The 24631-nt window shown below is 38.0% G+C and overlaps 1 protein-coding gene and 1 long non-coding RNA gene across 2 annotated transcripts in view; both read left to right on the forward strand.

Moving 5' to 3' along the window:
• The window catches only part of LGR5 (leucine rich repeat containing G protein-coupled receptor 5), a 113724-nt gene extending 96531 nt beyond the window's left edge, over window positions 1-17193 (forward strand). Inside the window, exons 11-18 of the mRNA XM_039866019.1 lie at window positions 76-147; window positions 3566-3631; window positions 4593-4664; window positions 10861-10932; window positions 11735-11860; window positions 12866-13011; window positions 14722-14805; window positions 15852-17193. Of these exons, the coding sequence (XP_039721953.1) occupies window positions 76-147; window positions 3566-3631; window positions 4593-4664; window positions 10861-10932; window positions 11735-11860; window positions 12866-13011; window positions 14722-14805; window positions 15852-16939 (1726 nt within the window). The 3' untranslated portion in view covers window positions 16940-17193. The remainder of the gene's footprint in view (window positions 1-75; window positions 148-3565; window positions 3632-4592; window positions 4665-10860; window positions 10933-11734; window positions 11861-12865; window positions 13012-14721; window positions 14806-15851) is intronic.
• A 111-nt stretch (window positions 17194-17304) lies between these two features.
• Window positions 17305-24631, forward strand: part of LOC120605074 (uncharacterized) — an 8463-nt gene continuing 1136 nt past the window's right edge. The window contains exon 1 of the long non-coding RNA XR_005653518.1: window positions 17305-17367. This is a non-coding gene — a long non-coding RNA (uncharacterized LOC120605074). The remainder of the gene's footprint in view (window positions 17368-24631) is intronic.

A 24631-nucleotide genomic window follows, 5' to 3' on the forward strand; every position in this document is an offset into this window, starting at 1 on the left:
GTCAGTGAATCAAAATATGTCGAAATATGTGTGATGCCTGAATATAGGAATTATGTCTGGTTTGTGTTTCAACAGGACTTTAACTGGAGCACAGATCTCATCTCTTCCTCAAGCCGTGTGTGATCAGTTACCTAATCTCCAAGTGCTGTGCGTATCAGTAAGGCTATAACGTTGTGTAAACAGGCAACTTCCATTTAGGGGTGAAGTGGCAGACATTATTTCGATAGTGCTTTAAAAGAAGAGAAAGTCCTTTCCCTGCAGGTCTCCAGGAGGTCAGACCTCCTTTGCCCGCACTGAGCCAGGGAAATGGCTCTCTGCCATGACCTTGGTAATGCTGGCAGTGTACCCTTTGTTTCCGAATCCCAAACGATCTCCCATTAGAGTTTCAATTAGCACATGTTTCCTTTCAGAAAATGGATATGAACAAGCCAAAATAACTTCATTTCCCCTTCTAAAGGCTTTACAGGACAGAAAAAAAAATGTAACATAAAAGATTAAAAGCCCAATATGGATGCCAAAATAAAAAATTAAGTTATCAGATCCACACAAACCTTGATAAAGGTGACCAAACATTCTTCCGGGGTAGTTGTGGGTGCCATGTTCTAATGTTTCATCTAATGGTTAAACAGTTTGCTTATGTTATTTCTGTTGACGTGGAGCTTTTTTTCTCTGCCTTTCCGATGTTTTACAAAAAGCTGTTTATAGGAATTTGAAGAGCCTTGTTCAGGCCTTCCATTTTCAGCCCTCTTCCTCAACTCCCATTCAACCCTGTAATTGTCCTCTCAAGCATTGTTGGGACTTAACAAATGGACACTTCATCTTTTCCCATGGCTTTGTTCTCACATAATAGACATCCAGGCAGTAGAATGCCTGTAATTCCACAACAGGCTTTACCTAGCAGCAGAGCTACAAGCAGCACTACAAATTTTAAGTGGAAGAATGGGGATGTCTGCCACGGCAGTTCTGCCTTCCCCTATCCCCAGCCTGCTACATCACTTCAGACCTCAGCTGCTCAGTGATGTGGAGGTGCAATAACACCACATGATAGCCTTGGAATAGAGCATTCATGTTTGAAGGAAGGGAATACAGAGCAAGTCTCCTCTTCTTTACCCCACATCACCCCAGGTATAGGCACAGATAAGAAAAATGAGAATTAGAGAAGTTAAGTACATTTCTCAAGGTCACACTGCAAGAAAGTAGGAGAGTCCAAATTCAAATACGGGCAGTTTGATTGAATAATTCAGAAAAAATCTACATGTACCAGGTGATGGAAATCTTGGGTCCATCTTAGAATTCTATCTACCACACCCAGAATTGGTATAATTATCCTCATTTCTTGAGGAACCTGGCTCAGTTCCATGACTAGAATTTCACAATACTGTAATTAATAAGTAGAGAGCCAGTATTTAAATCACATCTGAAAAAATAAATAAGTAAATCACATCCATCTCCACTATATCATAGAGTGAATAATAAACCGTCCGGTCTAGAACTGCATAAATGGAGGCTGACTGACTGGCAAATTGGTTATGAGCAAATGCTCTAGAGTCTATTTTTCTGGTTCAAGTCCAGTTTCCCTATACAGCAGTACAGTGTCTTGAGCAAGTTATTTATCCTCTTCTGGGTTCCATTTCCCAATCTATAACATAGGAATGTGGCCACTTCCATCAGCATATCATCACAAGAATTAAATGAGTTACTACGTGCACCTGAAACATTGACAACTCTCAGGCAGTGTTAGCGCTTGACATACTATTTCTCACTTCCTTTACACCATTATTCTTTCCTTAAGTTGTAACTAGAAAGTCCTGAAAAAAATATAAATACTTTAATGTCAGTATCTTGCCATTTTCAAAGCACTTAAACCTATAATATTGATTTGTTCTTCACAATGAACCTGTAAGATCAGCAAAGCAGATATCTTCTCATTTAAGGAGAGAACTGAGAAAGACATCAATGCTTTAGCCAGCATATCAACCAAGTAAAATTAGTTGAAATTGAGAGAAGAACTCAGAGTCCTGACTTCTACTACAATTTATTTTATATTCTAGAAATGTAAGTCTCAGAGCTCTCCTCTTAGGCTGAATCACCTACTGGGTACTTGTTCAATGAGGAAATTTCACTGTATATGAATGGTTTTGCCCCACCCCCCCACCCCCACAAGCTGCTTCACCTCCATGGGGATTACTTGGCTGTGTGTGGCTTTCCCCAGTGACCAGCTGGTGATGTTAGGCAAGTCATTTTACATTGTATAAAGATAATCACAGGTATCTCCCTTATAAGGTGACCACAAGGATTAAATGAAATAGTTCAGATAAAGCTGTAAACATGGTGCTTAATCAACATTAACCATGAAAGTTATTAGGCAGAAGTTAGGTAGGAGGCGATACTGTGCTTTTATGTAGAAGGTTTTATGTACCCTCTACTAAGAGACACATTGGAAGGATTTGTCTCCTTGAAGTCTATGGAGATAAGTGAACCTAATTATTATCAGCTTTGATAATATGTGTCCATTTTATTTCATTCACTACTTTTCAAAAATATATACCATATCGTTAACCAGGTATATTTGTATATAAGTGTGAGGTATGGCTTTGTTTTTTTGTTTTGGTTTGGTTTGGTCTTTCAAACATCTAGTATAAAGTACAAATTTGTGTTTGAAAACAGCTTCTGAACCATTTATGTGTAGTAAATGAACTGTACTTCTATATAAATTCATTTATTCGATACATGTAGGATAAGGTGATCAATTATAAGAATAAAATAATTTAAAACACTCTTAGAAAACAGTATCAATTTTTTAGTTGCATACTGGTGATCTGGTTTTAAGAATAGATTGAAGCATGAAAATGCGTTGGTTGATTAGCTGATAACTTCTAAAACACAAAACAAGATTATGTATGTGTGTATATATATATGTATATATATATACACATATATGTATAATGTATATATATGTTACTTTATCTATCATCTTTTTTTTTTTAAGCTTTCTGCAAATTACCATGGCTTGTTTTAGATTAGTTATATTATACTCTAAATATATCCAGATGTTTTTGTTATTCTGTAATTTGTTGAGTTTTGGCTGAAGACTTTCTTAGATATTTTCCCCCCTTGTAGTGATTGATTTCAAAGTTAGTGAGATGTTTTGAATTGTCTTTGAGCTTTTATTTTAGTTGATTAGAAAAGAACCGACAATGATTCTTTTAGCTGTAGAGACACAGCAGTGCTTAGAAACAGAGGCACAATTATTTAATTTAATTTGTACTCATTTCAGTAAGATAATAGCTAGAAGACTGTAGATTATCACTAACAAAATATAAATAAATTCATAAGTAAATTATTTAAATAAATTAAAGAGGTATAACAGTTACATTTCAGTAAACATATGAATCTGTCGCTTAATCGAATAATGCCAGTGACTACCTGCTCCATGTCAGGGCTGGGAAAACATTCGGATCTGCCTTTGGGAGATATATCATCTTGGAGGAGAAAAGAGAGCAAAGCATGTTTCCTTACCATTAATAGGTAACAGATTTTCCCTTTTGTACCTTCTGTTTTTCAGAGATCTGTCTTACAACCTGCTAGAAGATTTACCCAGTTTTTCAGTCTGCCAAAAGCTTCAGAAAATGTACGTCTATAAGATTCTCTAAGTCATCTTAGCAAAAACCAAGAGCCCCAATTCACATTTCCAGGGTCATTGGTTTGCTTACCCTCTGGTTCACTGGGGACACGTTCGATGAATTCCCTTCTTACACACACAAGATGTGACTGTATACAATAGCTATAAATTTGGGAACTACGCATAATATTATTTTACCATGCATTGGACTATAAGTAAAGCATTTATTATGTATTTGAGGTTTTTTCCTCCTAAACTTGGTATAATAATGAATGAGGTTTGTTTGAGCTTTGGAATTTTTCTGAACTTACATATCCAGTGAGTTGTGTTATTTTTTCATATGGAGGACTTGAGTTCGTTGGTATGTTTGTTTCACAATAGTCATCTTTAGAAGAGGTGCCAAATTGGCCATTTTTGAGGTGCCACTGATGCTACTTACTCATGAAACATTTTAGAATTCCTCTCCTAGAATTTCCTCCTCTGTAAAACATCAGCCTTAATTGTATTATGGTCATACTTTTGTTTTGGTCAAAACAATATTAAACATATACCCTTTCCCACTTAATTCTTCTCTGAATGCCATTGGGTGATCAAGGGAGGAAAACAATCCATCTCTGAAAGGTAAAGATTTGAAAGTCCTGAAGACCCTTAAAGAATACAAGAAAGAATACTCAAAAGGCAGAACCAGGAGAGGCATCCTCAAGGTGTTTGAATGATGATGGCATTTGGAATATAGTTTTATATTCACCCGAAGGAATTAGCTGCTTTGAAAGAGAGGCAATACTTACGTCGTGTACCTTGTAATGTTCTTTTTTAAACAAAAAGGTTTTTTTAAACAATCACTTGCTAGTCACACTTTATGTGTTCCTTTGATTGAGGGCAGGTAATCCCACTGTAAAAATTCTCTGAAGACTAATCTTTGAAACCAGTGACTTTGAAATAATAAATCTTCGGAAATCTGTCATTTCAGAGACCTGCGACACAATGAAATCTATGAAATTAAAGTTGATACTTTCCAGCAGTTGCTCAGCCTCCAATCTCTGTAAGTACCACCCCCAGCACCTTCCCCACCACAGAGCAATTTCTTTCTCTTTTGGGTTTTCACCTGATATTTCCTTTTCACTGTATATGTGTATTGTTGGGCCTTTGTGAATATATTCGCAATGAAAAGGCAAGTATTTTGCTCGTGATCCTTTCCAGAAATAAATTCAAAAGTGGTAAATTTGTAATCTGCTCTCTGCCAGTCAGCAGACATGAAACTTTGATAAAGAGGAAAGAGGCCACACTGTTGCACACTGTTGGCCAACAAAATGTGTTTCTGTTAGTAGCCTGGACTTGTCAGGGATCATTCTGCATACAAATGAGATGACCACACAAATCTTTCTGCCTGTTTGTTTGTTTTTTTCCACAGTTAAACAGTTTTTCAACATGTGTCTAAAAGTGTTTAAGAAACTGGGTGGGGCGGGGGTGACTGTAAAAATGCAGATTCCAGGCCTTCACCTGCCTCGAGAGTTTGAATCTCTGGAGTGGGGCATGAGAATCTGCATTTTAACAAGTACATTAAAGTTTGAGCACAATTGTCTTTGAAAAATGCTTCTGTTGCTCAGACGGCCAAGATCTGTAAACATTTAATTACATTTTATGTTTGAAAAAATTCATATATATATATATATATTAACCATAAATTCAAAAAAAAAAAACCAGTAATAGATTTTGGGGAGTGATAGTTAAAATTTTTCCATCCTGAAACTGGATTGCAATGTAAATTTGATAAATGATGACAATATATAATGTATATTATTAAAAACCTTTCTTTCCTAAAGTTGTTCTTAACACTTAAGAGACTATACCTTCATAAAATGATGCCATTCCTCAAAACATTTTAAATTCATCTTTAAGAATCACCTTCTCCCAAAAATTTACTTTGAAAACTATATTGTTCTGAATTTAATTGTGTTGCCTTTTCCTTACTTTTGGGCTAAATCAGCTTATGAAGTTCTTTTACTTTTTTAAATAAATGTAAAACAAAAATATCTTACCTACTTTTATTACCTACCTTATTCACCAGGTTGAAGTTCCGTCTGTTTCCAAAAGTCAGTTCTTTTTAAAAAGATAAGTTGATAATATTTTTTATAACATAGAAATTTGCTAAACGAGTAGAACTCAAATATTCTCACCAAAAAATATATTTTTATAAATAAATATATATATTTATATACACAAATACAAAAGAAACAAAAGACTGACCTTTAAAGATACCAAAAGAATGTTACACAGATTCTGAAGGCTATAGGTTTGAGTCCCCTGAATTTCTCCTCCTCCTTAGAGCTCACGTGCCGTCACTCATCAAACTCTGTGAACTCTGTTTCATCCACTCTTCTTCCACAGGCACATAGAATCATTCCCCTGGATTAACATATCATCCTCACCAGTCTTTCCACCATCAATTACTAACCATTCATCTCATTCTCCAAAGAGATTCTTTCTTCCTTTTTCTTTTTTTAAATTATTTTTTATTTAGTTTCAAGTATACAGTTCATTGGTTAGACATCTATATATTTCATAAAACGATCCCCCCAATTGCACCCTCCCTCTCCTGACCCTCCACCTAGCCAACATATTAATGCTAACTGCATTCCCTATGCCGTGTTCCCCATTCCCATAAATATCCATCAGCTACTAATTTGTACTTCTTTAGCCCTTCACACCATTCTCCCAGCCCCTCAAATCCCCCTCCCCTCTGTCTGACACCAAACTGTCCACTATATTTGTGAGTCTGTTTTTGATTAGTTTGTTCTTTTTATTCCTTAGATTCCGCATATAAGTGAAATCTGTCTGACTTAAATACCTTCTAGGTCCAACAAAGAAATATCTTTTTCCATCCCCTTCTCCCCTTCCTTTTCATATGTAAGGGTCTTGTTTTCTTATCCTTTCAACCACTCTCTTTTGGTTGAAGCACTTAATTCTTTTCCATTTAAGGTACTTATTGATAGGAATGTAGTTGTTACTTTTTTTATTCCTGTAGTTATTCTTTATTCCTGTTTTTGATACATGTTTTTTCTTCTTAAAGAAGTCCTTCCAACATTTCCTGTAATACTGGCTTGGTGGTGATAAATTCCTTCAGCTTATTTTTGTCTAGGAAGCTCTTTATCCGTCCTTCAACTCTAAATGATAGCTTTGCTGGATAAATTATTCTTGGTTGTATATCCTGGGTCTTCATCCTGTTGAATATTTTTTGCCAAGCCCTTCTGTCCTGCATTGTTTCTTTTGAGAAATCAGCTGCCAGTCTTACGGGTATTCCCTTACGGGTAATTATTTGTTTTTCTCTTGCTGCTTTTAATATTCTTTCTTTGTATTTAAACTTTGGCATTTTAATTATGATGTGTCTTGGTGTGGGCCTCTTTGGACCCCTGATTTTTGGAATTCTCTGAGCTTTCTGGGGTTTACGTCCATTTCCTTTACCAGGTTAGGGAAGTTTTCCATCATTATTTCTTCAAACAGCTATTCAACATTTTCTTCACTTACGCCCATCAGATGAATATTTTGAGCCTTAATAGTGTCCCATATCCTCCTTAAATTATTTTTATAGTCTTGGCATCTTTTTTCTTGCCATTCTGATTGAGTGCCCTGATTGGCTTTCCTGTCCTCTAGATAGGGCATTTGACCCTCTTCTTTATTCACTTTGTTTATTGTTTTGTTTATTCCATTTAATATACTGCTCATCTCAGATAATGTGTTCTTCATTTCAGAGTGGTTTTCTTTGATAATTTCCATTTCCATTTTTATGTTTTTTATCTCTTTGTTGAAGTTCTCACTGAATTTATCTACATTTTCCAAAAGTTCATTGAGCGTCTTTATAACTAATGTTTTGAACTCTGCATCTATCAGATTACTTGATTCCATTCTATCTGGATCTCTGTTCTCTTCTCTCGTATGGTTTCTGCTTCTTTGTCTTCCCATTTTGGCTGCCTTTCTGTGTCTGTTTCTATGTACTAAGCAAAATCCCTAAATCTCTCGGTCTTATTAGTGTGGATTTGTGAAGTAGGTGTCTGTCCAGTGGCACAGTCCTGAGAGGAGTTCAGCTGCAGGCCTAACTTAGCCCAAACCTCTGCCCCTCCGGGGCTACCTGTTAAGATTCAGCAAGCAATCCACAGATGTTGTGCTTATAGTTGCCTCAGAAGGCCACACCAGAAACCGAGGCCAGCTGCCTCCACCAGTGTGAATCCAGCAAGGAGCACCAGACTCGCTGAGGATACACTTGGATATGGCTTGGGTGGGGTCTGAGTTGGGGACGGTGGGGTTTCAGGGAATCCTCTGGATGGACCAACCTCTGTTATCCAGTTTGATGACATCACGGCTATGGCGGTGCAGTGTCCAGCACACTGGTAGCGGGGAGGGCTAAACAGGGAACAATGGATACTGCCGACACTTCTGTACCCACTGAGTCTCGCCTAAGCCTTCACTCTGACAATGTCTCCCTGTAAATCCCTGGTGGCCCTTGCATGCAGCCGAATCAGCACTGGTGCTCAGAGCGAGCAGGTCCATCACCGCGAAGATCCGCAGTCCCTTTAAGAGGCATCTGCCGCTGCTTCGGTCTCTGTCTCACTCAGCCGCTTGAGGCCCGGCAGCCCCGCGTCCTCACCCTGTCCTACCTTCTGCTCTTGCAGGGTGTTTTCTTGGACTTCTCCCTAGTTGTATGGCTTGTTCCTCTAGATCTCAGGCAATTTTTCCTTGCTGCTTCTCCTTGTTTCCATCACAACTTTCATTTGGTCACCAGAGAGATGAATAGAGCCTCTATCGTCTACACCATTTTTTAATCTCCTGAGGGATTCTTTCTTGAGTGGAAATCGAATCATGTTACTTTTCTGCTTCAAAAACAAACAAACAAACAAACAAACAAACAAAAACATTATTCTGCTATTGTCTTCAAGATCAAGACCAAACTTCCCAACACCACCCTTTAAAATCTGATCCCAATCTCCTGGAACACACTCTCACCCACATGTTCCCAGTCCCCTGACACAGAGATGCTGTTTCTCCTGGCCTTGCAGCCCGGTGGATTCCTCCCTACTCTACACTTGCCCCGGTCCATCCCATGAGAACATGATCACCTGTCTGGGAGCCCACTCCGCTCTGAGGTGCTTTGCACATTCTCTGCTGCAGGTCTCAACACACAGCACTGCTCTACCTGAAAACAAGAACTTTTTCATCTTCTTATCCCCAGGGTCTAGTGTAGTGGCTCTCTTATTAAGAATTCCAAACATGTTCTGAGCAAAAGATCAGGGACTCTCAAGTCAGTCTGCTTGGGTTTGAATCCCGGCTCCTGAGTTTACTCTGTGACTTTGAGCAAGTCGCTTATACTCTGTGCTTCGTTCCTCACCAATAAAATGGAACTAATGATAATTCCTATCTCTTAAGGTTGTTTTGAGATTTATGATTTAATACATGTAAATAAAAGACCTTATAACCATTCCCGATACATAGTAAATATGCAACAGTATTATTACTGTGGCTGTTGTTGTTGTTGTTATTCTCATTAGAATGAGTATATATTCTTTTAGAGTATATCTTTGAGGTCCTAACAGGAGACAGAATTCACCCCAGATGGTTCGAATTAAGAGACACTTACATAGGTGTTGGCAGAGAGCAAGCAAGGGATGAGTGTGCGGAACCCAACAGCATGACCAAGACTGGGCTGCAGAAACACAGGGAAGAAATGGCGTTTCCAAAACCCATGAAGAGCTGAGGCACAGAGAGGGGCTACGTGGTTGAGAAAGTGTGCAGTTGCTGCCAGAGACAAGATTCCAAAACAGAGGAGAACAGTGCAAGTGCCCACATTCCCTCTTCTCCAGGGGCTTCCTCTGGGACTCTAACAGGAAACAGCGGGGCAGGCTGGGGATGCAGCCTACAGGGCCAGCCCCAAACACAGAACAGGGCCAGAGAGTGGAGCTCCTGCAGGCACACTGGGATGATCCAGCACACGGACTCACCAATAATAATAGAATTACAGTCCTTTGAACATATATATTCTCCCATATTTACATAAAAACCCAGTCACATCTCTATAAGGCAGAACTTGGCCTATGTTCCTGATATTCTGCTCTGTGAAGCTCACCGGGGCACTGATGTTCTACTTAAAGCTGCCAGGGAGACTTTGACAGATGGTATGACTTGCCTCCCTCACTGGACGCATATTGTATGAGCACCTCGGTGGAAGACAGTCTCTTCACCTCATTCCAACTGCCATCTGTAGTTTCCCACTCCTTCCATGCCATTTCTTCTTCGTTGCAGCTGGAATTTTCTTCTGGTCTGGGATGGAAAGGGGCAAAATAAAAAGGCTTCTTCCAGTTTCCCCCACTTTAAGGAAGCCTCTCAAATGAGAAAATAAATATTGTGTGAATACCATTTTTCCCAGGTAACTCAGGGGATGCAGATATCATAAATAAATTACTTATCTGTGCTAGAGAAAAGTTGGCTGTGATCATTTTCAATTTATTCAGATATCTACCCTTTAGTTACCCTTATTAGTGGGACATTTGAAAAAATACAAATTTTAAGTTCATTGCTCCTTTTTTTAAATGTGGAAATTCCTACTCCTGTGAAAGTATCTGCACTTCAATATATATATATGTCTGTGGAGGGGAGGAGTGAGGAAATTTTATTTCTCTATAAATTGTAGATTTCCTTTGTTACCAAAGGATCTTATTTCTAACATATGCTAGCCCCTCTTTTATTCATTTCCCAGTTAAGAATTTAAATGTCTATCTCCTTTACTGGAATTTTTTTTTTTTTGAAAATATTTGTTTCTCTTAAGGCCTGACATACATGGGCAATGTAGACAAATTCTTGCTGAGTTTCATTACATATCCAAGGACATAAAAAGTACTTGCTTGTCAGAGGAAGAGGCTCAGAAATTCCTGTCTCTCCCCACTCATCTTAGAAATGTCTTAATAAAATTTTACAACCAAATTAAAGTCAACTTCTTAGCAAGAGAGTAAAAACTAAAATATCCACCTGAATGATTTTTCTTGATAGATTTAAACATGGTTACTTTAAAGTTCTCTCCATAATCATTTGATACTATTAATAACTTTATATGAAGGATGATTTGATAAGTTAATTTTTCCTTTCCTGAATGGAAATTAAATTTTGTTGGAAGAATGAATATATATATGGTAAAACTTCACACGGTCTTCTTTTTTTACATAATTCTCTCATTTGCCTTTTTTTAAAAATAGGAATTTAGCTTGGAACAAAATTGCCATTATTCATTCCAAAGCATTTTCTACTTTGCCATCTCTGAAAAAGCTGTGAGTATTTTAATACTTATTTATGGCATGTCTTTTAATAATTAGGGACCGTCTAAGTAATCAAAATGTTGGTTTTGCTGAAGAAGCTCAGTGCACAGATTGACCAGTCCTCAGCGTTCCCCACACTAGAGCTGTATCAGACCAGAAAGGAACCCCACTGCTCTCCAAGGCCATGGGGCCCTTATGTGGATAACTGAAGAGCTGGGTGACAGCTGGTTCTTGTTATTGAGGTGAAATTTTCCATTTTTGCTGAGCAATCAGGTGGACTGGAATAAGAAGCCAATTCAGTTCTAAAGGGCTTTCATTTTATAGTTGGCCATCTTGATTAATAGAAAACCTTCTGTCCGTTTTTATTTCCTTCCTTTCTGCCTTTTGCTCCTCTTTCTCCCCATCTCCCTTGTCTAATAAAGAAGGAATTGGTCAGATAGTAGTTAAGGGGAGAAGGAAGGGAATAAACTCCCAACGTTTCCTCCTCAGCCCCTAACTTAATCCAGTGAGCATCACTTTTCAAATTAGACATAGCACCTGTCACTTGATTTTAGATATCCCCACCTGGAAAAAGTAAGCTGACTATAGAAAATATAACTTGGATTCAATTAAAACATTTTTACCCCTGTGATCTTGATTGTAAATAGAAATAAGCATCAGGAGCTAAAACCAAAATGGTTACTTTTATCACTAAGAGTGAGGACCTTGCTTAGAAGTTTTTATGGAACAGTTAATAATCTTTTGGTTGCTTTTTTAACATAAATGTTTTATGCTAACACAGACTAAAAGCCAATCGTCGTTTGATGTTTTGCAGGGACCTGTCGTCCAACCGCCTGTCGTCTTTTCCTGTAACTGGGTTACATGGTTTAACTCACTTAAAATTAACAGGAAATCATGCCTTACAGAGCTTGATATCATCTGAAAACTTTCCAGAACTCAAGTGAGTTTGTCATTAAAACTAATAAGATACATTTGTGGTCATGTGAAATAATAGACGTGTTAGAGTGGTTTTCAAAATTTATGAGGTCATGGGACTCTTTTGAATTGCATTTCATACCCTCAAGTCTCCCACCCTTGGGGAACTGTTAGGACAAGCCCTGAAGTGGGGGAACGGGTCTTCCTGACCACACTTCCTTTCTTTCTCAAGGATGCCTCCCGGAATCATTGAGTTCATGGAAAGAGTTTGGAAACCATTGATCCATGGGATGTAAACTAGGACATGTAATTAAATAACATTATAACATTAGCGTAGTCCTGTTTACATTTTTAAATTCATCTAGCTTGTGTATATGTTCTAATGAGATGTACTAAATTAATATTTGTTTGAGGAAGTAATGCTCTATAAAACCTGTTATGCTTATTATCAGTAAAGAAGTCCCTTGAAAGAGTACATATATATTTTTTTAAATCAAAGTACTTTTTACATACTTTTAAAATAATTGTAACCACAAAAGAGAGTTTGGAAAGCAGAGAGAAAAAAAAAGTCTAAAAATACCCCCTAAACAATTGATTATGTTATTTCCTTCCATATTTTGTTTCCAATGTATTTTTAATTGTTAGACTCATAGTATGCATACAAACTTTCATCATGTTTTTGTCACTTAACATTGTGTCATACCATAAGCATTTTTTAATGGTGCTACAATTTTCCTGGCCATCATTTTTTTAAACTTTTTATTATAGAAATTTTCAAACACAAAAGTAGAGAAAATAATACATCCATCATTCAACCTTAGTAATTATCAAAATTTCATAGCAATAATTTTAATAACTTGGTTATTATAAATAGCACTGTAATGAACATCTTTATGCATATAGTTAATATTTCAAATTATTTATTAAGGCTAAAATCCAAAGGCGGAGTTGTTGGTTGAAAGATGAACACTCTATTTAACAGCCAACTTCTTTAAGCATATGTTTTTTCTTTGGTTTTCTTCATTTAAAGGGTTATAGAAATGCCTTATGCTTACCAATGCTGTGCGTTTGGAGTGTGTGAGAATGTGTATAAAATTTCTAATCAATGGAATAAAGGGGACAACAGCAGTACAGATGACCTTTATAAGAAAGATGCTGGAATATTTCAAGTTCAAGGTAAGACCAGCTATGTCACAGTGATGAAGTTGTATCTGGAAGAGTCTTGAAAAGTTACCAAACAAATCGTCTGAACTCTAGACAAGCCCCTGTAAAACCATCCCAACAAACTGGGAATCTATCCCACTTTTTAAGGATTCCCAGAGAAAGAGAAAGTTCCTTTGGGATTCATTCTAAAACTTCATCTTTTCTGTAAGTGCATTTTTAATACTTATATTTATAATTAGATTCCCCCTTAGTATATATTGTCCCTAGGGGTAACTAGTAATATTGATATCAATATTTCCATAAACTTTTTAAAGGGCTTCGTCTCTGTAGATACCTTTTTCGAATATGTTTCCAAGCTCTTTTCTCCAGATGACAAAATACATTTTTATTCTTATCTTTTTTTCTCCAGAAGATAAAAAGTCCTTTTTTATTCTTATGTAGAGGATACAGGCATTTTAGATGGCTCCATATTTCAGCAAGAGGGCTTAAGAATCTAACCACTTATCCAACTAATTCCAAAATATTCTCCCCTCCTACCCTCCACAGGGTTATATGTCAGGAAGGTGGAATGAGATAATGTCTGCAAAGCACTTGGCTTTTCTTGAAGTAAGACCTTACTTAAATGGACAGCAATGTACTTCAAACCACACCTGTGGTAATGAGGAGGTGCTCTGGGCAGCCCCCATTTTCCTTTCTCTGCCAACCTTGCATGTTCGCACAGAGTCTAAACAGACTGGCTTGTCTTCCTTTGGGCCTTAATGATTTGTTGATCCCCAAGCAAGTATGATTCAGTCTGTCTTCACATTACCTTAACAAATTTCTTCCTGCACACACATCAGTTTAAGCAGCTCATATTTTGGTCCTTGGCTTCTTTGTTTTAGGCTATGGCATGTGTCTTACTCTTGTTCTTGCTTTAGTTTTTGCTCCAGAACAACAGTTAGAGTACCAGGCACTGTTCTAGGCCCTAGAGGTACAACATGAACAAGAGAGACAAGGTTCTTCATGAAGTTTATTTTCAAGGACAGTGCTTCTCAACACTGGGCCATATATTGGAATCACACGGAAGAATTTAAGAAATACCCAAGTATTTAAGAAATGCCCAAGTCCCATAACAGACCAATAAAATCAGCATCTTTGAGGAAGTGTATTAGATCACAAAACTCCTATTTCATAAATAACTAAACCAAGCACCAAGCAGTTACACAATTCGCCCTCTGTTAAGCTTAGTTCCCCAGAAAAGACTGACACTTACTATATCTGATTCTCCCTCTTGTGCTTGGAGAACACAGCCCGAACATTTGCACTATAGCTATCTAAGTGTTAGGAAACTGGATAAAGTGATTCTTCCATTGAATAGAGAGGCCCACAGCCTCTCCTCTCTCTAATTGCATAGACAGTGCAACTTGGGGCCATTGTGAGCTCCAGGGAACAAGAACAGAATCAGAGAGCTTAGATATTCTGACGAGGAGTCGGGGGTTACTGTCCCTTTCCCCCAATGCTACTGGAATATGATGTCATATAGTAGCTTGAGTAGAACATCCAAAGACAACTTTATAATAGACTCGCAAGAAAGCCTGAGGCCAGGAAGGAGCAGGATGTCTGACCTTTGGTTCCCTTCGTGACACTTCGTGTCCCGAGGGCAAGTCAGGACCCTCCTCTCTGGGATTGGTCCCCCAGAAAGAGAGATGGCATTAATCATTCCAGGACTTCTCAATCCTGCAGATGAGCGTGATCTTGAAGATTTCCTGTTTGACTTTGAGGAAGACCTGAAAGCCCTTCACTCTGTGCAGTGCTCACCTGCCCCAGGTGAGAAAGGCATCAGAACTGCCTTGGCAGCAGTCCCCATCATTGATTCTGAGGCCATCGATGACATTTGACTACTCATCAAAGCAAAATCTGTGCCACCTTTGTGGCTCATCAATATCTCTCCCCATGGAGACCTTTAAAATACAAATGTATTTTATAATATAAATATATAAATATAATATAAAATGCAAATGTATTTTATAAATACAAATGTTAGTTGCCATTCATAAATAGGATTTTTGTGGGAGACTATTGATTCAGATTAATGGAAACTAAAGAATCAATCGCTCAATCAGTTAGAAGCATATGTAATTTTTTAAATGATATTAGCAATTTAGCCTAAACTGGTATGCAACAGTCTTGTATAATCCCTGATTTTTTAAAGCTAATCTCTAAATGGCTATTTGATTAAAACAAATAATAGTTTATACAGATAAGTTAAAAAAATCTATATATGTCAACTTCATAAAATTGTCTCATTTCCAGAAACAGGATGGGCCAGCTGATAAAAAGACAGCTGGGAGGATTGATATTTTATTTTCAACAACTAGATTATCCCTTGCTCCCTAACATCTAATGTCAATCTAAACCTAAGATGGGATTTTCATGAAATGCATCTTCATACTACTCATACTTCCTCTTCTAATACTATGGAGTACTTCCTAAGATTCTCCCCTGCTTATAGAACCTTTCTGAGACATTCTGAAAAAAAATATAATGAAAATCCCTGGAGATCTGGCTTTTTACCTGGCCCCAACACTGCTGTATTTGGGGAACCTTACCCAATGATTTAAATTCCCCATCTCCATTTCTCTGTGTAGACCTTTGAGCATCTGGTGTACTCACCCCATCAGTGCAGCAGAAAATCTGAGGTAGTAATGACAGTGCTTTAAGAAAGAGAAGTGTGCCACAAGGGAACTGTGTGTTTCTGTGACTGTTATTGGCCTCTATCTCTTGGTGTCCTAAGAAGAGAAACAAAAAGGTAATTTGGCAAAAGTTGTAAACCCTAATTTGATACCCAGTTTTTTCCTTCCTTGGACTTCTAGGTCCCTTCAAACTCTGCGAATACCTGTTGGGCAGCTGGCTGATCAGAATAGGAGTGTGGACCATAGCGGTTTTGGCCCTTACTTGTAATGCCTTGGTGACTTCGACAGTGTTCCGAGCCCCTCTGTACATTTCCTCCATAAAACTGCTAATTGGCTTAATAGCAGCGGTGAACATGCTCATGGGGGTCTCCAGTGCTGTGCTGGCTGGCGTGGACGCATTCACTTTTGGCAGCTTTGCACGGCACGGTGCGTGGTGGGAGCAGGGAGTAGGTTGCCAAGTCGTTGGGTTTTTGTCCATTTTCGCTTCGGAATCATCTGTTTTCCTGCTGACTCTGGCAGCGCTGGAGCGTGGGTTCTCGGTGAAATGCTCTGCAAAATTTGAAACGAAAACTCCGTTTTCCAGTCTGAAAGCAATCATTTTCCTCTGCGCCGTGCTGGCCCTGACCATCGCCACGGTGCCCCTGCTGGGCGGCAGCGAGTACAGCGCCTCCCCGCTCTGCCTGCCGCTGCCCTTTGGAGAGCCCAGCACCACGGGCTACATGGTCGCTCTCGTCTTGCTCAATTCCCTTTGCTTCCTCGTGATGACCATTGCCTACACCAAGCTCTACTGCAATCTGGAAAAGGGAGACCTGGAGAACATTTGGGACTGTTCTATGGTGAAGCACATTGCTCTCCTGCTCTTCACCAACTGTATTCTTTACTGCCCTGTGGCTTTCTTGTCCTTCTCCTCTTTACTGAACCTCACATTCGTCAGTCCTGAAGTCATTAAGTTTATCCTCCTGGTGATTGTCCCACTTCCTGCATGTCTCAATCCCCTTCTCTATATCCTCTTCAATCCCCATTTTAAGGAGGATCTGGGAAGCCTGGGAAAGCAAGCCCACTTCTGGACAAGGTCGAAACATCCAAGCCTGATGTCTATTAACTCTGATGATATCGAGAAGCAGTCCTGTGACTCAACCCAAGCCTTGGTGACATTCACCAGTGCCAGCATAGCCTACGACCTGCCTTCCAATCCCGGGTCACCACCAGCTTATCCAATGACCGAAAACTGTCATCTTTCCTCTGTGGCATTTGTCCCATGTCTCTAATTAACACATGAGGGAAAAAGTTTTCAAAAATCGAAAGCCCAAAAATGTGAGATTGAATACAATAATTCAGAGCGGTAACTAAAAGAGCTGAGTTGAAACTTGATTTTTTTTTAAATCTCTCAGAGCAAAAAAAACTGAAAACCTTTTGATACTGGAGAGTGAAAAATAGGTCTAAATGCTGCTTGTATAATTCATTCAGCTAAGAGATAGATCAGTCACACTATTTAGGTAAATAAGGCCAGATTTTTTTTTTTTTTTTTAAAGCAGATTGAAATGTTCAAAAGATCTTCTGTGATTAGCTGGTATTCTTTTTAAAACTAACACCCACGACTTGGGGTGGGAAGGGGAGGGGGGAGCTCACTCTGTTCAAAAAGGGCTTTTAAACCTCAAAACCCCTTAAAAGATGGTTGGAGGTATTAGGAAAAAAGGTATTTTAAATGGCCTACAGCACTAAGTAAAGGTTGTTACCAATAGAATTTCATTTTAATGACCATGTGGAGATATTTTAGTCCTCCTTTGCCTTTCCTCAGAAAGGATCTTTCCAGGTCAGCAATCTCCCCATGAATGGATAATGTAAGGCATTAATTTACTCATATTCACATCATTTTTAGTGATACCAGATTTTATATATCAGCACTAGATTGTTCCATTCTCAGTGGAATAAAACTGTTTCCAAATATTTTGAAAGGAAAATGAACTTAAATTCTTAAATTACCATGACAGCAATCCTGTCCAGGTGAGGTCTGCCTTGTCTAATTCATTTTTTAACTACTTGGTGCCCAGAACTCAGAAGAAAAGTCCATTGTCGACAATGGACATACCTAGTAAAGATGGTAAGCACCTGGGATTTTTTTTTCCCCCCCTGACCAAGTGCACATTTTTTACCAGAGGTTTTACCAGTTGATTCATCACCATAACTTCTCACAGGTGTATCTCTAGTAGCTCTAGAAACAATGTCTAACACTTTGGACTCAACAGAGACTTGGCAACATATTATCCAGTTTATTTAGCTTGGTTTTGGCTGTGTTGTCTCTGGATCAGCCCACTTGATGTCAGGAACATGACCTCTCTGCTAGTCCATATTTAATACATGTGCTAGGTATTTTAAGAGGTAAAATGATCAAATACTAAAGGTCGAAGGATTCATTCACAAGTTCATTATACTACATTAGCTTCAATACATTCAAACCAAAAAACTGTTAGGTAGATTTATTTTTATATAAGCATGTTTATTTTAATCAGATGTTTTAACTTGGAATTGAAAAAAATACATTTATGAGATGTTTTATAAGATGTGTAAATAGAGAACTGTATTTATTACTACAGTAAAGATTCAGTAACTCAAAGACCGTGATAACAAACCTTGTACAGTGGTATATTCTTCCATATATATTGTGTTTCTCTGCCCATTTTCTTTAAATTCATTAACTGTATATAATATATGTAAATGTATAGTACTTGTAAATAGATTCCAAACTTGCTTTTCTATTGAGTACAAAGTAAAACAATTTGTAATAAAATGTGTGACTATAAAACAAAATATTTTCAAGTCTTTTATTGAGCCCATAGGCAAATATATGATCTCTGAAATGTTTTTGATTTTTGATGTGTAAGTACATTTGCTATCTAAGTACTTACACTTCAATGTATTAGGTATTTTGGACTCACCTTAAGAAGTAAAAAGTAAAACTTTCACAAGAACAAAACGAAATATCTTTACCAAATCCTGGATTGTTTTAACTATGAGTGGTATGCCGTTTTGTCTTGACCAATGACTTGGTGAACTTTATTGTCCTCTGTGATGGTTTGGATTTCATAACCAGCACCTATTTCTTGTGCAATGTAAAAAGAAGAAGAAAAACACAATTAGAAAGAAGTGTATAACTAACGTACCAATCTTAAAATGATCTAACATGAACATGACTTTTCTATTAATTTTCCCTTTAAAGAAAACATATTTCATGACTGTGTCAAGGCCAAAACATAAGAACATGTTATTATCAGGTCACAAAGAAATATACTGTTCCTCTTCAGTTTCTTTCATCCAAAACATAAGAAATGAAATGATTTTTCTAAATGTCTTTGGTCAGACACTCGATAGTGACTCCTGATCTCCCAGTAAAGGTTATAAAATGAAACCATTAAGTATTGGTTAGAGGCCCAGCATTGTTGCTAAGATCAACCTGTATTTACCGCCAATCCATCAGATATAACCACGTGCTCCAACCTAACCTAGTTAACAAGCATTTGATGGAATCCTACTGTACAGACCATGGTTTGTCTTCAACTGAAACAAGGACTATGACGCAGTCCCACTCCTCTTAATCTCACTCCTCTTGGCCCAGGCAGCAGATACAGAAGCTGCCTCCAGAGCAATGAATCTCAGTTTTCCTTCTTGATATACTTGCTTTTGGGTGCCCAAGGTTAGGAACAAATCCTGGAAGCCCACCTCTTTCTCTCCCACTCAAGAAAATACAAGTCAATGATGTAATTTTTTAAAGGAAGAAAAACAAATCCACCCAAATTTACTTCTCTAAAAATCCCCAAACTCTACTCCTTTACTAGCAGAACCTAGTTATAATACACCTAACACCAAACACCGTTCTATGATTAAGTGTCTACTAAATGCTCTCCATTATAATATATAAAATATATAGTAAATATAGTAATATATAAAATATATAACAAATATATAGTAAATCAGAATGACTGGAATTACATCCACAAATAAATAAATCTACAGTGAGGAGAAAAGATATAATAATAACCTGTTGACAGACCAAAGAACAGAAAAAGAAAAAAAAAATCAAAAGAACATAAACTGGTGGGCTAGCCTAGAGAAAATGGTTAACAATTTTATGTTTTTAAAAATGGATTCGTCCATTTAACAAATATTGTGTGCCTACTGTATGCAGTGTCCTATGCACCAGGACAATAAGACCAGGTCTGAAATTTGCATTCCAGTGAAGGAGAGGTAAACAATAAGCAAATATGAATAAGGAAATACCTGACAGAAGCATGAAGGAGATAAAACTGAATAGCATGACAGGGGGGACAGGCATTTTACTTTAGATGCATAGCTCAGGAAAGGTCTCTCTGGAAAGGCACCTTCTAAATTAAGATCTTATTCGAAAAGGAGCTACCTTGCTTTAGCATTCAACCAGTTTCATCAATAAAACTCATCATTTTAAGTCCCTCTACTCATATGTCGCAACAAACTATTTTGAATGACATTTTAATATAAAAATATATTAGGTGACTGTTATTACACATAATTTTTTCTCATAATTGTTACTGGAGAAAACATCTTTTCATTTCGTTTTAGCCAAAAATAGAAAAGCAAGGTAGTAAAAGGTGATAAAATTAGCAACACCCTGTTCATTTAGAACCAGAAAAGTTCTATCTGAAAAAGTTAATAATGTCTTGCATTTTTTTGTTAATCTTATCATTACATTTAGCTTGGGGGCCTATTAGCTTAGGTGGGACTCACTGTGATCCTACAAGCTCTATCCATGCTCTTCAGAATTTGGAGATTTTATTTTACAGTTCGACTATGTCAGTAAAAGAGGCTGTTTCCCTGAGAGCCACTGAGAGAGACAATTTTCTCTCTCAGGCTACAGAAGCCCTGAAATACAGTTAAGTTATCCGTAGCGCTTCCTTGCAAGTAAAGTGGTCATGGACTCTATAACCACATCCGCATTTCAATGTCCCCTTTGTGAACATTTCTAAAGATGTTGAATTCAGACTCTGCATTGACTCATTCTTCTCTAACGCAAGTTCCAGCCTGTCTGACCCCTGAAGTCAGTTGGGTAATATGATAACAAAGCTTTAGCTTGTCTGGCTTCAGAAACTGGTAGAAAACACATGTCATAAGCTAAAGAAGCATTGTGGAATATGGGTTTTCCAACTCTAGTCACATTAGGCCGTGACTTCCTTTCTGGTTACTACAGTTTAAGTGGGACCTTAAATATGCTACTCTATGAGGACAGTGAATCTATTGATATGGGATAGGGAAATGATAGCTCATCAAAGAATAATTGAAAAAACTAAGAATGTTTTACCTGGAGATAAGAAGTAGAAAGGAAAGAGTTTGAAATATTTAAATAATTGAAATTGACTAAGTGCTTTCTTAACTACCACCGCATAGCTGGCCAAATAGTCAAATGGTTAACACCAAGGGTTTGCTGCCAGACAGACTTGAGTTCAAGTCTTAGTTCTATTACTACCTGCCTAGTAGTTGGGCAAGGTATTTAATTTTTCTCAGCCTCAACTTTCTCCTCAGTAATATAGGATTAATACCACCAGCCTCATGGGACTGGGAGTATTAATAACTCAATGTGTAGAAAGTTCTCATTACAGCACCTGGAACATAGTAAATATTTAATAAGTAGTTACTGTTTTTTCCCCTTTCTCAACAACCCTATGACACAAGCAAAGCAGGACTTGCCATTTTACAAATAAAGAAACTGAGAGTCAGAATGATAAGTGACCCCTTAGGTCAAAGATAATGAAGTAAGATTAAAACTTGGGTTTTATTTAATAACACTTGAAAGGCATTCATAGAGTAAGCTGAATTACTCTTTCAGACAATAAGAACCAATTAGTGAATGATTCAGAGAGACAGAGCTGTGATTAATCTAAGCAAGATTCACTCATCAGATGTCTTGGAAACCAAAGAAAGTCCATGATAGTGAGTAAGAAACTAGACCAAATAATGGCTAACGACTCAGTTCTCAATGTTTCAGAAGAATTATTGTGTTAGTCTTCTCGGAAGGTGTGATATTGTGATTGATAATAAGAAATATATATTTGGTCTGGGTCCCCATTCATGGCACGGAGCTCCTAAAACACTTGGAATTTCCTATGTGATGACACCCATGAAGGTGTCTCTTGTATGGTAATGAGGTGACTTTCAGTTGTCTTTAGGTCACCCAAGGATGAAGGCTGGTTGCCAGAGGAAACAATCCTGTGATTAGAGGGTTGGAACTTTTAATCCCGCCCCCAACCTCTGGGAAGGGGAGGGGAGTTGGAGATTGAGTTCAATTGCCAATGGCCAATGATTTAGTCTTTCATGCCTGTATAATGAAGCCTCCATGAAAACCCAAAGACCGAGTTCAGAGAGCTTCCGAATTGGTGAATATACGGAAATTTGGGGACAATGGCATGTCTGGGTAGGGCATGGAAGCTTCGTGCCCTTTCTCCATATCTTGCCTTATGCATCTCTTCCATCTGGTTATTTCTGAGTTATGTCCTTTTATAATAAACCACTAATCTAGTAAGTAAAATGTTTCTCTGAGTTCTGTGAGCCACTCTAGCAAATTAATTAAACCCAAAGAGGGGTTCTTTGGAACATCCCATCTATGGCCAGTTTGTCAGAAGCACAGGTAACAACCTGGGACTTGAGACTGGCATCTGAAGAGGCGATGGGGGAACCCACACATCAGAACTGGTGTCAGAATTGTAGAAGAAATTTTAGAGATTTAGCAAATTGCTGGGGAAAGCAGTAGAATCTTAACTCAATATCCTGAAAACTAGAGTGCATAGCTGTGTGTCATGAGTGATTGCCATTCAGTCAGTTGATTCAGTAATGATGAAAAATAAAAACTTTAGACTTAAACCCCTTTCTTAGAGACCTGCTGTGGAATACTAGACAAGTCCCTTAATTTCTCCAGCTCTTGACTCTCTCTGATTGAGCCACTGATGAAACAATATCAATTCTCTAAAGTTATAGTAGGTTTGAAGTTTGTTCTTTCTGTTGCTTTCTCTCCCCAGGTAGTGAGATGGGCAGACCAAGGAAGCTGAAGAGTCACACCACAAAGTCACAGAATGTACCAGTCCAACGAGCATGAATAGCCAGGTTGATATGCCATCTGTCAATTTTTCTCTTTAGCTGTTTCAAGTCCTTTCAATCTGTCTTTCACTCCACTTTTCGTCTTTTTCCTTTCTTCCTCCTCTTTCCAATCCCAAGCTATATGTATTAGAATATTGAGGAGACATACTCAATAACTGTGGTTACTTAGGCTCCCCTGATCATAAATAATGGAGAGTGAAGAGTAAGTAGGTGGCAATAAAAAAAAAAAAGAAAAGAAAAAAACAAGAGTCTCATGGGAATACAGGGGCAATAAAACTAGGCCTCGGGACCTTAGTGTAGTGTTGGAGAACTAGAAAGTTTCAATCTGTCTCTAAGAATAGAACATTCTTGTTACTCCTTAAATTTATGGATCTCTCACAATTAGAGTCACCTAGTTTTAATTTGTTTTTGCTTCAACCACTTCTGTTGCTACCAACTAACTATCTCTGTTTTGTAACTTTTCTCTAAATCATAGCTTTGTTTTATTTGTAACTTGGTATTATTCATGGCTTCAGTCTACTATGCCCACAAGAGAACCTCACCTACCCCCAAAGTTTTACTTTAGAACCCTCACTTAACTGCTATTGCCTTGCCTCTTTCTTACCTTCCACTCCTACTCAAGAAGGGAAAGGATTTGATTGATCATTGTCCCTGTAGGGCAGACCTTTAGGGGTTTGGCCATCTCAGCAGGCACTGCTCAGACAATGGATAGGCTACTTCTGAGTCACATGACCCCTTCTGATCTACTTAGTGATGGTGGTGATAGGGGGAAGTCAGGATCACATGGTCAAAACCTTGACTATCTATGCTTAAGGAACCAACCAGGGTCACCTCCCTGTTCAGGCAACCATGAGCAAGGAGTAGAAGAGTTTGGGGGCTCTTGATTGTCCTGTGCTGTACATGTGACTAATTTTGATTTTTCTTACTACAGAAGATAGATTGGAAGTGCTTGTCCAGCCCAGGCATGCCTCATATTTGCAATTGCTTCCCAGCCACAACCCCTATTAAATTCTCCTTGACTCAAGTCAGATCAATCAGATACTCTTTCCAAAGAATTTGGAATTAGGACACTAAGACAGTCTAACTAAGTCAAACGATGGGTGCTTGAACTGGATCAAACAGAATTTTGGCTAGCACTCACATGACGAGAAGCCAAAATCACATGTACATTTAAGTTTTGGGAAGCGAAAATAGCCACTTTGCAGAGAAACAAAAGACTGGTGTAACAAGTAGAAAGGAATAGAAGAGGTGGCCAGCAGCACCATGAAAGAAGGATTTTCTGGAAAGTTCTGTTTCCTAGATGGCCTGGTCGTGCTTTTTGTCCTGCTTTTAGATGACCTTGATGTTGCTTGTTGTATGCTCTTAATTAATTCCCCCCTCCCTTTTTTCCTTTGGAAAATAAATTTAATGGGAAAAAACACTTTCAATATACTGAAAGCCTCTGTGTATAAATTAGCGTCTTAATATTAGATAGTTTTTTAATGCATAGACAGTCATTATTCAAAAGTATAGTTATATAAACTTAACATGGAATCCCCAACGTGGAACAATCCAAAATTTGATTTTCTAAAAATCTAGTAGAGATGAGAGTCTGAACCATTTGTTCAGTTACTGTTCTTTTTGATACATGTGTCAAATGTTCTGTTTGATCCTTTCTAGGCAACTGGGACACCTTGCGAGAATAACTTTATGAGATAATTTATTCTCAGGGTAGGCTTGCAAAGCAAGTTAAAAGGGCAGAGAATCCAGGCCACTTAAATTGTACATGACTTCAGTTGTACAAGGTCTTTTGGGGCATAATTAAACAGTCATTGTAAAAACTGCCTTCTTGAAACACAAGA

The sequence above is a fragment of the Pteropus medius genome, unplaced genomic scaffold, assembly GCF_902729225.1.
Source record: "Pteropus medius unplaced genomic scaffold, Ma_sr-lr_union100, whole genome shotgun sequence".
Taxonomy (NCBI): Eukaryota; Metazoa; Chordata; class Mammalia; order Chiroptera; family Pteropodidae; genus Pteropus; species Pteropus medius.